The sequence below is a fragment of the Alosa sapidissima genome, chromosome 14 (genome assembly GCF_018492685.1).
Source record: "Alosa sapidissima isolate fAloSap1 chromosome 14, fAloSap1.pri, whole genome shotgun sequence".
Lineage (NCBI taxonomy): Eukaryota > Metazoa > Chordata > Actinopteri > Clupeiformes > Clupeidae > Alosa > Alosa sapidissima.
In genome coordinates, this window is record NC_055970.1 from 21081245 (window position 1) to 21093744 (window position 12500).

Below are 12500 nucleotides of genomic sequence, written 5' to 3' on the forward strand. Positions count from 1 at the left end.
CCATCCCTCCATCTGCGTATTCACTCTGACAGCCATACAGACTCTGGCACGTGGAGTGGGAGAGGAAGAGGGAGGAGAGGAGAGGAGAGGAGAGGAGGAGATGGAAGGAAAGATGAAGAGAAGAGGAAAGGAGAAGAGAGGAGAGAGAGCAGAGCACAGAGGGTATGGGCTTCATCTCTGCAGCAAGACGCTACGAGGAATAGAGAGGGAGGGAGGGAGGAAGAGGAGGAGGAGAGGAAGAATGGATGGAAGAGAGAAAAGCAAGAGAGGAGGAGAGGAGAGAAGTGCAGAGAGGAGATGGGTGTTATCTCTGCCGCGAGACACCCGCAAGTCTGGGAGCCCCTGCCACGAGAACCCATGTTCTCCATTACAGACCCCAATCCGTCTTAATGTGTGAGTGTGAGTGTGTGTGTGTGTGTGTGTGTGTGTGTGTGTGTGTGTGCTGTCAGTCATTTAGATGAAGGGCATAATTATAGAGAGACACAAAGGCTTGTGAGATCGTGCCTGTGCACATCGCATACACACGTGCAAGTCCCCCTCCCCTCTCACGCCTGCCCGCACACGCACACACACGTCATATACAAAGGCAGACACACAACCACACACCCTCACACACATTATGTAAATAAGAGGACATTTTCTCTCTGATCATGTCCCATTGACAGGAACATCATAGACTGGATAAGATAAGATGAGATAAGATGGGCCTTTGTGTCTGAAATAGCTCCTTATTCTCTCTCTCCCACTCCCAATCAGAGGGGCATCTAGTCCAGGAGTTTAGGGTGGCAACACTGGTGCCAGTGTCCAGCCACTGGCTTCAGTCACTGTGGGCCGTTACCCCAAAAAACCCAAAAAGCGCCAGGCTCGCTGCATGGCAGTCAAGGCGCCAACGCTACAGGATACTGTACTTGTGTCCCAACCTGTGCAAGGACACACCTGTGCAAGGACAAGTGAGCCGGCGCGAGTCAAGAGAGAAGCTTAAGCTGTGATGGGCAGGTCAAGCTCAGGTTAGGAAAACCATCTAGCCAACATCCGGTCAAGAGTCTCAGTCTCAAAGCCACTGGACTGCTGGAGATGCTTGATGAGCACCATGCCCATGGAGTAATCGAGGGGAGAGAGTGTGTTTGGCTTGGTCGGCTGCACGGTGTGGAAGAGTGTGTGTAAACGGAGGTGGTGTGTGGTACCTGTGCGTCCCCAGGCTTGCTCAGTAGATGGCACTCTTGGTGCAGGTGTCGTCCAGACACACGGGCAGCAGGTGGTCCTGGAAGCCATCGCCATCTGAAGAGGAGGAAGAGGAGGAGAATGTTAACAGGGAACGACAAGACAGAGACACATAGAAGAACGAGAGAGAGAGAGAGAGAGAGAGAGAGAGAGAGAGAGAGAGAGAGAAGAGAGAAGCCAATGAGCAAGAAAATGAGTAGCCCAGCCATTTCAGTGACCAATGCTGGTCTACACACACACACCACACACAACACACACACACAGCTGTTTACCAAGTGAAGCATGAAGCACATTAGGATTCAGAGTGAGTTTGGGGGGGTGCAAAAGAGAGAGAAAGGGAAGAAAAGAGTGACGAGGAAGAAGAGATAGGAGCAGCAGTGTCAGGTAAAGGGGTTGATGGCATAGTGACATCCCTATTGGCATGCAGAGTACATGGCCTATTTAGTTTGAATGTGTTTGTGTGAGTGTGAGTGTGTGTGTGTGTGTGTGGTGAGCGTATGTGTGTGTGGGCTTCAATAACGATGCAAATGAGAGGCTTCAGCTATAGAGACACAGAGGGAAATCACACACACTGGGAATGCATGCAGTGCATGCCATTACATCTCTCACACACTGACACACACAAACACACACACACACACACACACACACACAAACACACTCACTCTGTTTGCTGTTATATCGCATATCCAGACACTGGTACTGCGGTTCAGATAAGGCTGCCCAGTTGCATTGTAACAATTTCAGGTATAGCAGATTTATGTGTGTAGGTGTGTGTGTCTGTGAAATTGCTTGCCAACAGACCCACAAACACACATACTATCGCACACATACAAACACACAGTCAAACTGAAAGGCCACGAATCAGGAAAATAACCATCTTCAACATGTGACTGCTGGCAGACACAGGCACCAAGAAAGCAGGTGAACACACATACACACGCGTTATGGTGGGTAGGTGTATGGGGCCTTCAATTCTAAACCAAATGAGCCCCTACTCATCCCCCGACATGATCAGGCCAATAACCAGTCATCGCTCAGAAGTTGGCATCTGTGATGTCCACTGAGACTTCAGAGAGTATCCATGGTAACTCTTGCCATCTCCTATATGCAGTCCCAGATTTAGGCAGACACACACAGACACACAGACACACACACACAGCATAGGAAGAGATGATTGTCTGTTGATTGTGAAGAGAGGCCAGTAAGGAACACTGAGAACGCAGTGACCGAGTGAAGATGGAGGAGCGACGTAAGAAGCATTAGAAAAAGACGAGAGAGGACGAAGGAGGGAGCTGTGCCTTATTCACCCTGCAAGCCCCACACTGTGTATGCCATCACAAAAACAACATCAGTGCCACTAACACTCGACAGAGCTGAGCGCAGGTTACAGAAATTCAAAACGAGGCAGAGTACTAGTCATTGTCCTGGACGCGTGCACTAGTTTAGCAGAGGAGGGGAAAAAAGAGATTCGTCAATTTCCTCCTATCTCTTCCCTTCCTCCTATCTTTCCCTTCATGACACACCCCTGTGTGATGGGCAGGAAAAAAAAAAGGATAAAAGAAGACGCTGAACGTGAGTCGGAGAACAGGTTCTAAACGTCACGTCTCATTATGTTTGATGTTGGTGATGTAAAAAAAGAATAATGAAATAATAAATGCCTTCATATATTTCTCCTGACAGCACACAGCAGCCTTCTGTCGTTCATGTGCCTGTTAATGAATTATGCATTAGAAAAGGAGAGATGGAGAGAGAGAGATGTATTTGCGACCAACTATGCTGGCATGTTTGTCCCTTTCACTTTTTCATAGGGAGACAGAGAGAGAGAGAGAGAGTGAGAGAGAGAGAGAGAGAGAGAGAGAGAGAGAGAGAGAGAGAGAGAGAGAGAGAGAGAGAGAGAGAGAGAGTTTGTGTGTGTGTGTGTGTGTGTGTGTGTATCTGTGTCTGACATGGGTGTGTTATTGGCACGCCCGAGACAGATGGAGGTGTTTTGTCTGGCATATGTTGCGCATCCATTACGCCGTCTCTGTGGAGAGGGGCACACAAGATGGCGCGGCGGAGTCAGAAGAGGGGTGACTGGTGGGTTCAGCTCAACTGGGACTGCCTTAGGAGACGACAGCACGGCCAGAAGAACAACAGAAAACATCATACAATACAAACCACATGCTCTCCTGTGCATCCAGTACAGGATATTCCAGCAGCAGTGTTGCAAAAAGCTGGACACGCGCTCGTGTGATAACGGCTGCCGCGTGAGGAATGAATCATTCACAGATTTGGTGGATGCCACTCCGGGTGTTGTATTGGAGCAACCAGTGTGACGGCCATTTCAGGCTAACGTGCAAACAAAAGCTTCAAAGTATTGTATTAATAAGATTAATAAATACAATACAGACAACACGTAGCGGGCTAAAAGCGCTAAAAGTGAACCTACTGCGGGTGAAAGCAGCATCCTGACTCACGACCCCTGATCTGCAGTCTGACCTCAATGCTTCAACAGTCAAGATCACAAACACACAATCACAAAACCAGATAGTGACCAGGTGTTCTGGATGAATGTGAAATCCTCCATTTCCTGAAGGAAGGCTCTACCTCATCAGTAACTGTCAGTGGAACATTCTGCTCATTCATTATGGACCCTTTCAAGAGAGTTCCATTATCAGCATCATAGTTGGCCCCACAAGACTTCCTTTTTAACATTCCATATGTTATCTTAATGCAGAGGAAGTAGATTGGGGCCCAAATAGAACGTTCAAGCATTGTTTTTGTTTACCTTGTTGAAAGGGTCCATATAAGCTGGCTGGAGTGCTCTATTGTAAACATTCTTGTTTATACCTCAGTGACAAATTAAGAGCATTATGGGCATTATACTATGACGACAAGACAAAGAGAACTAATGGCTTTACTTGAATCCGATTAAGTCTGCATGTGACTCATACTGAACAGAGCAGCACAGTGTATGTGTATGTGTATGTGTACGTGTACGTGTACGTGTACGTGTACGTCTGTGTGTACGTGTACGTCTGTGTCTGTGTGTACGTCTGTGTCTGTGTCTGTGTCTACTATGTGTATGTGTACGTGTACGTGTACGTGTACGTGTACGTGTACGTGTCTGTGTCTACTATGTGTATGTGTATGTTCAAAAGTGGACATTGGACTGTTTTTTTCCCCCTTCTTTTTGTTAATGCTGATGAACTGATCAGAAACATCTTAAGCGACCAACAAGAAAAGCTGTACATATGTATTTATGTGCAGTCAGAGGTGCTGGGTCTATGTCGTGTACCCAAACCCATTAACACTGTGTTCTAGGACTGCCCCCACAGTCAGAAGTGTTCTCTGGGTGCTGCAACCTAAGGCCACTAATGTGCCTGTGTTGCCAACGACAATATGCTCTGCCGTTAGTGCAGCCAGGGGAAACAGAGTAATCAGATGCAGTCACACAGCTCAGCAATGTCATTAGCAGACTACAGCCCCTCCTGTCAGGCGGTAGACAGCCACAGCACAGAGAACATTTATGTATGAACGTGCACATGCATGTAAGAGAGACTGTGTGTGTGTGTGTGTGTGTGTGTGTGTGTGTGTGTTTTCATATGTCAGCTTGTGAGCACATGCTATGAAAGTCAATAACTGACTGGCCATTGTTTTCTTTGTGTGTGTGTGTGTGTGTGTGTGTGTGTGTGTGTGTGTGTGAGTGTTTACATGCCAGCTTATAAGCACTGTGCAATCGAATATCCGTATTTGTCTGTCTATGCCTCTCTGTGTGTGCTTTTGTGTACTTTTGTAGCAAGTTTCTTTGCTTTTGTGCATGTGTGAGGGAATGACAGTATAAGTACGTGTGTGCATGTCAGAGTATGTGAATTGTCTGTATGTGTGTGTGTGTGTGTGTGTGTGTGTGTGTGTGTGTGTGTGTGTGTGTGTGTGTGTGTGTGTGTGTGTCATGTTGCTCTCAGAGGAAGGTCAACACTTCGTATCTGTGATCTGTCAGTGCAGAGCAGAGGCAAGGGGGAGCACAACCCAAACCTGACAGCATGGGGTGTGATCAGAATAACTGCCACCACCCAGTAACACACATGCATGCGCGCGTGCGCACACACACACACACACACACACACACACAAACCAACCATGAAACACAGGTACAGAGCAACACACATAAAGACGAACACCCAACCTTCCCTGGCCCGCCACAACAACCATAAACACACACACACACACACACACACACTTTGACATGCCACACGTCTCCCGCGCTCTTCCCCTCTCTACATTCCCTCTTATCTCCTCCCAATGTCTCCCTCTGCCAGGATGTGACTCCATTTCTTTCTCTCCCTCTCTCTATTTCTCTCTCATCCCTCTATCCTCACTCTACCTCTCTGTTCTCACTGTGTGTCACTCCCTCATGCCCTCCCATCTAAATTCTCTTTTTTATCTCCACCCTCCTTCTGTCTACTTCGCCTTTTACTTCTCTCCTTCTTTCACTTTTCACAAACATCTCTTCATTCCACCTTCCTTTCTAACCCCATCATGCTCCTGCCTGCAAAACTTTCATCTCTCTTTGTGTATGTGTGTGTGTGTGTCTCTGTGTCTGTCTGTCTCTGTCGGTCTCTCTCTGTCTGTCTCTCTCTCTCTCTACAATAGTAACAATGATAATAAGGAATAATAATAAGGAAAACAAAACCTGGCTGATTAAATTAACAGGAAAAAAATAAAAATAAAATAATGGATTATTATGTTATTGATCATGTAACATGGGCTGTCTACTTCCCCCAGCAGGAATGATAGTTTTTGTTTGTTAGTTATTGTTTGTTTCAAGAAATTCAGGACCGATATCTCGGATTTTAGTAAAATATTCTTCCCTTATAACTTTGTATCTTTTGCATTCAGTAAAGAAATGCTGTTCATTTTCTACTACATTACCGCAGTCAGCACACATCCTTTTTTCAGGGGCCAGCCAGGTTTGCCTGTGTCACCCCTTTTCTATAGCAAGGCTATGGTCGCTGAGCCTGTACCTTGTCAATAGCTTTCTATGTTTATAATTTTGAATTTGAGTTAAATATGGTGCCAAATTGTAATCAGATTTTATTAATTTAAATACATTGAGTTTACTTATTTGTTTAATTTTATCCCTCCAATTGTTAATATAATTATTTTCAAGTTTTTTTTCTAATTGCTTTAATTTTGAAGCAATGGTTGAGTCAATTTTGTTTAGGCCATGTTTTTCAATTAGGTAATCTAGGGGATTCTTCTCTGGGTTTCCATCCCTCAGCTGGGCAGAAGTATGGTGGTATCTGCTTGGTTCACTGTGTTTTAGGTGATGCCAGAATTTTGCCGCTCTTTTGTGGATATTGAGAAGGAGAGGGAATCTTCCTAATTTAGCTCTACAACCCAATTCCTGTTCACTCCTAATATATTTTTGCAGAACTCTAAATGGAATATTTCGGGCTGGCTTTTGTCCCGAAGTATCCAAATTGTTTTTATATTTGATGCCCCAGATCTCACTCCCATATAATAAGATTGGTTTAATTACAGAATAAACATTTTTTAACCATAATTTTAATGGGGGATTGTATTTAATTAATGATTTTCTTAAAATGTAATATGTTTTTCTTGCCTTTTCTGTTAAATCTATGATTGCTTTGTCAAATTTTCCAGTATATGAGATTACTAATCCTAGATAACAATAATGTTTTACTTGTTCTATTGATTGTTTGCCGATTGTGAAATGGTAATTGTTAGATGTTGATTGTTTTTTTTTTGGAAGATCATAATTTTTGATTTTTCATGATTGATTGGTAGGGCCCAAGTTGTGCTATCTCTCTCTCTCTCTCTCTCTCTCTCTCTCTCTCTCACTGAGTGGTGCTTTGAGAATGGGAGAGAAGCACTTGCTTACTGTAGTTTTATTTATTTAGTTTTGTTTATTTAACTAGCTCTCAGAGGTCAAATCTGCTGCTTTCCTCTTTTCTCACAGTATTTCTTGTCACTCGATCACGCAACTGCTCTTGATCAAACCTGTACAGTGTGTGTCTGTGTGTGTGTGTGTTAATTAGGTAGTGATATTCAAATGGATTTCTAAGGGAAAGAGCTGATGGTGGAATATAAGCAGAGCCAAGGTCACCAGGCTTTTGAAGACGAGACCCAATTATAAAACACTTCAAAATGCCTTGTGCGCCCTGTGTGTGTGTGTGTGTGTGTGTGTGTGTGTGTGTGTGTGTGTGTGTGTGTGTGTGTGTGTGTGTGTGTGTACGAGTGTGCATGCATGCATGAACACAATCTGTCCACAAATGCATGTCTGTGGGGGCGTTCATGTAAAATAGGGATGCAAGTGTGTGTGTTTGTGATGAACAAGTGTTAGGTAAGAGTGATTCATCAGGCCTAGCGTGTCCTTGGCCGCTGTTTGGGCCATGCTTTCCCCATTATAACACACTTCACACCACAGACTGCTGGAGGCCAGGTGATGGGACTGCTCCCCTACAACCAGTGGGGGTCTCTCTCTCTCTCTCTCTCTCTCTCTCTCGTTCAATTCAAGGTTGCTTTATTAGCATGACTGTAGGTACAGTGTTGCCAAAGCACTCTCTCTCTCTCACTCTCTCTCTCTCTCATTGTGTGTGTATGAGAGAGAGAGCATGAGTGTGAGTGTATGAGAGAGAGACTGTGTGTGTGTGTGTGTGTGTGTCTGTGTGTGTGTGCCTTCTCATTCCCTACACTCAGGGCCTGTCAGAAGCAATCTCCCGTGGAGAGCAGGAGTAGGGCGCACGGCTCCATCCAGCTGATAATCAGAGAGCCTAAGTCACTAAAACACACACTGCTCTTTATTAGCTCAGACAGATGAGAGGGACAGGGGGAGGAAGGGGAAAGGGAGAGAGAGAGAAGGAAAAGGGAAACAAAGAAAAAAAGATATTGTGTATTAGGGTGTGTGTGTGTGTGTGTGTGTGTGTGTGTGTGTGTGTGTGTGTGTGTGTGCGCGTGTGTCCACCAGGAAGACAGTCAAAGAGAAATTACCTGAGTGAGGAGAAAGATATGACGTGAAAAAGGAGTGAGAACAGTATGGTGGAAAAGATGAAGAAGTGAAGAGTGAAGGACATCAGCGAGGAACAGAGGGAAAGACTCTAGGAGATCACACTGCATTAAATGAGACTGCGCTCTCCTGCTGCTAACATGATGGCCACCACACCATCCTTCACAAGCACACTGCAATTGGTGCGGGAAAGATAGGGACATCCTGTGTCTCTGAATATACACTATGTACTTTGTGTGTGTGTGTACAGTATGTGTGTGTGTGTGTGTGTGTGTGTGTGTGTGTGTGTGTGTGTGTCTCGCTCTCTATCTGTGTGTGTGTGTGTGTGTGTGTGTGTGTGTGTGTGTGTGTGTGTGTTAGTGTTGCACGGTGCACCGAAACTACAAAAGTATCGCAATACCCTGAAATTAAAAATGTCACAATGCCTAATTTTATTAGTATCGATACTTTTGAGAATGACCGTGTTCTTTTGAAGTAACATGCGTGTGCACAAGGCATGCTTCTAGCGCAGGGGTGGTGCGGCCCGCCGGCCAATTTTCAAAACCCAGTGTGGCCCTTGAGCCAAAAAGTTTGCCCACCCCTGTTCTAGCACCTCCTCCCCTAACCTGTGGCTGTGCGTCTTTTCTTCTCACACACACGTAAGCGCAGCTGTCGTGCTATAAACAGCGAGACATGGCTGCTAGTTCAAGTGATGCTATTGTAACACATAATAATAGGCTGCTGTTGCTAACCTACCTAGGCTGTGGGATTTTGGTCATTTAGGCCTACTATTTGGGTTTAATGTAATTTAGAAATAGGCTAAGCAACCATGGCAAACTTTTACATCTGAAGAGAGATCCTTGCTAACTATCCAGCTAGCTCAGGTCACGTTTGTCAATAGTGCTCACTAAAATCATTAATGAACATTGCAAGACAGTTATCTCTTCTATGATCCCAGAAAGATTTTCTTCGACTTGTTTGTTTTTTGAACATTTATTTTATCTAATGACATACAAAACATAATTAATTGCATCCACATATCCTTATGCGCTATGTGCAACTTTTATTCACTAGACTTAAAACCGTGAGACTAAAGGTCAATTACCCTCACGTATCTCTTAAAGTGACAGGCACTCAATTACACCTACACATCACCAATGTGCATTCAATTAGCCCTACACACCACAAGATATGCCTAAGTGTAATAGTTTAAAAATCAATATGAAGTATTCAAACAGCTAAATATATTTACTAGTAATTATGCAGAATATATGAAATATGACATAAGTCATAATTTTCCATGTGTGTTTGTGTGGAGAGAGTCAAGCAGAATCTGGGATGGCCACTGGCGTGATCACACTACAGTATATTCAATATTACTGATGATGACGTCAAGGTGGTGGGGCCCCCAAATCAAATACATTTTTGAAAAAGTATCGAAGAAGTATTGAAATCATTTATTGACTTGGTATCGGTATCGAAACATTAATTTTGGTATTGTGACAACACTAGTGTGTGTGTCTCTTTCTTTTTCCCTCTCTCTCTCTCTCTGTGTGTGGGTGTGTGTGTATGTGTGTGTGTGTGTGTGTGTGTGTGTGTGTGTGCGTGTGTGAGTCTCTCTCTGTGTGTGTGTGTGTGTGTGTGTGCAGTGACTGATTTGACTAGGCAGGGTGTTTGTGACACTGAGCGAGACTCTAACACTCTCCCGTGTCTAATTCCAGTCTCATAATCATTAATCACCAGAACTCAGACAACACATGACTCCTCTCTCTCTCGATCTCTCTCTGTCTCTCTCTCTCATCTCTCACTCCCTCCATCTTGCTGGCTCTCTCAGTCTATCACTCTGCTCTTTTAGTACCTGATGATCTTACCATACCTCTCCATCCTTCTCTCACTCCATTTCTCTAAATAAGTCACTGTTTGCTTTCTCACTTCATGTCTCTTGCTCTCTCTCTCTGCAATAGCACTTCACCGTTTTCCTCCACCTCTCTCTCTCTCATTCTCTCTCTCTCTCTGCAATAGCAATTCACCGTTTGCCTCCATCTCTCTCTCTCTAATAGCACTTCACTGTTTTTCTCCACCACTCTCCCTCTTCTCTAAGATACCATTTTCCCCTATCTGCCACCCCTCCCTCCCTTACTCCCTCTCTCTGTCACTTTGCTGTCATTTTGGTGCCTTGGATTGGAGATGACCTGATGTCGGCTGGAGTGTTTGAGTTTGGGCACACTTCACTGTAGCGGTATGGAGAAGAGATTTAAAGGAGCGTATGTGTGGGTGTGTGAGGGAGAAAGTGTTTGTGTTTGTGTTTGTGTGTGTGTTTGTGTGTGTGTGTGTGTGTGTGTGTGTGTGTGTGTGTGTGTCCAAGAGATGCACGCACGCACGCACGCACACACACACACACACACACACACACACACACACACACACACATACTTCTGACTTCAACAACATGCAAAACAATACCATCAGCCCACTGTAGCACGTAACAGTTGTCACCTGAACTTCACGCTTGGGGCAGTCGTGGCCTACTGGTTAGCACTTCGGACTTGTAGTCGGAGGGTTGTCAGTTCGAACCCCGACCAGTAGGCACGGCTGAAGTGCCCTTGAGCAAGACATCTAACCCCTCACTGCTACCCGAGCACCACTGTTGTTGCAGGGCTGTGCTGGGATTAGGGTTGCAAAGGGGCGGAAAATTTCCGGATTTTTTCCGGAAACTTTACATAGGAAGTTAAGCTGGGGAATTTTGGAAATATTCCAAATTGGAAACTTTCATGGAATTAAAGGACATTATGGGAATTAATGGGAATTAACAGGAAATACCTGGGAATTTGGGGTAATTCATAGAAACTGTTTCATATACATTAACATTTTGATTCGTAATAAGCAATATGATCTCTTTGTTCGTATTTTCGCACAGCTTAGCATACAAAACTAGCTAGCATGCTAACGGCAATCCCATTCTCTGCCTAAGGTTTACTAGCATGCTAACCTAGAAACACTGAAACCACTGAACTGCCCAAGATACACCACGCCATTCAACAACAAAATCTGATTGGTTGGAACATTGACTGACTATCACTTTGTCCAGTCAGAATCCCAGAAAATGGTAAAACAATTTTAAAAAAATCAGACAGGCAATATGAGCATATATGGTTATTATGAGTAGGCCTACTGTGTAACATAGGTTCCTATTGAAGTACTGTAGGTCTACTAAAAAAAATCAGACAGGCAATATGAGCATAGATGAGCATCGTCCCATTAGAGCTCATGCAAAATGACGTACATCCATTTGAATGAGGATAAGTGACGACAAGCCCATAACTGGGCAACTCTGCACATGAACGCACCATAGGTTTCCTTTATGTCTAGTAGCCTATGCTGATTGCTGTGTGCATGTGACTGACATATGTGTAGGGTAGAAATTTGAGTGAAATTGCATTAAATCAGGTTGTTTTAACTAATATTATGCTGCAAGATGGGATTTTGTCTACTACATTCAAGTTCCCTGTTATAGACTAACTTGCTATATTGAAAATTTCCAGTTTATTCCCATTATTTCCCGTTTATTCCTGTTAATTCTCGTTAATTCCCATAGAAAGTTTCCAACTTTGAAAATTCCCAGAATTTTGCAACCTTAGCCGGGATTAGTGTGTGCTTCACCTCACTGTGTGTTCACTGTGTGCTGAGTGTGTTTCACTAATTCACGGATTGGGATAAATGCAGAGACCACATTTCCCTCAGGGGATCAAAAGAGTATATATACTTATACTACTAGTCATGAGTTGCAAATAGTGTGTCTTTTTTTGTCATATATATATATATATTTAAATCAGACACTACATGTCCTCTCTTACTACTTTAGACTCAAAAATTGCAATTACCAGCAACACAGAAAACATCTCTGAAAACAACTTTTAAAAGACCTAACTAAAAAAAAAAAGTAATCTAAATGCTTCCATACAAAACAATTACCGGTGCATATCTAATCTATAATCTTTGTTGGCAAAATATTTAAAAACAATCTTTAATCAATGTATTTGCCTTCTTGATTTTAAATGGTTTTAATGTTTAAGACAGGTTTCCATGTTAATCAGAGCACTGAAACAGTAATTCAAATTGTGCGTCAACACAGACATGAGCAACAACATCAATCTGAGTATTACTGGACCTGAACTTAATCCCAATCCCAATTTAATTAACATTCTTGATCTTTGATGTCCCCCAGAGGTTGATCTTTGGACCTTTAAGATTTATTGTCACATTGACATGCAAACAATGAATGTCCCCT

At 43.8% G+C, this 12500-nt stretch overlaps 1 protein-coding gene across 1 annotated transcript in view; it reads right to left on the reverse strand.

The window, feature by feature from the left end:
• itfg1 (integrin alpha FG-GAP repeat containing 1) overlaps positions 1 to 12500 on the reverse strand; it is a gene marked incomplete at its 3' end in the record, with an annotated part of 114845 nt that overhangs the window by 60767 nt on the left and 41578 nt on the right. The window contains 2 exon segments of the mRNA XM_042062654.1: positions 1185 to 1207; positions 1210 to 1278. Coding sequence (XP_041918588.1) covers positions 1185 to 1207; positions 1210 to 1278 — 92 coding nt within the window.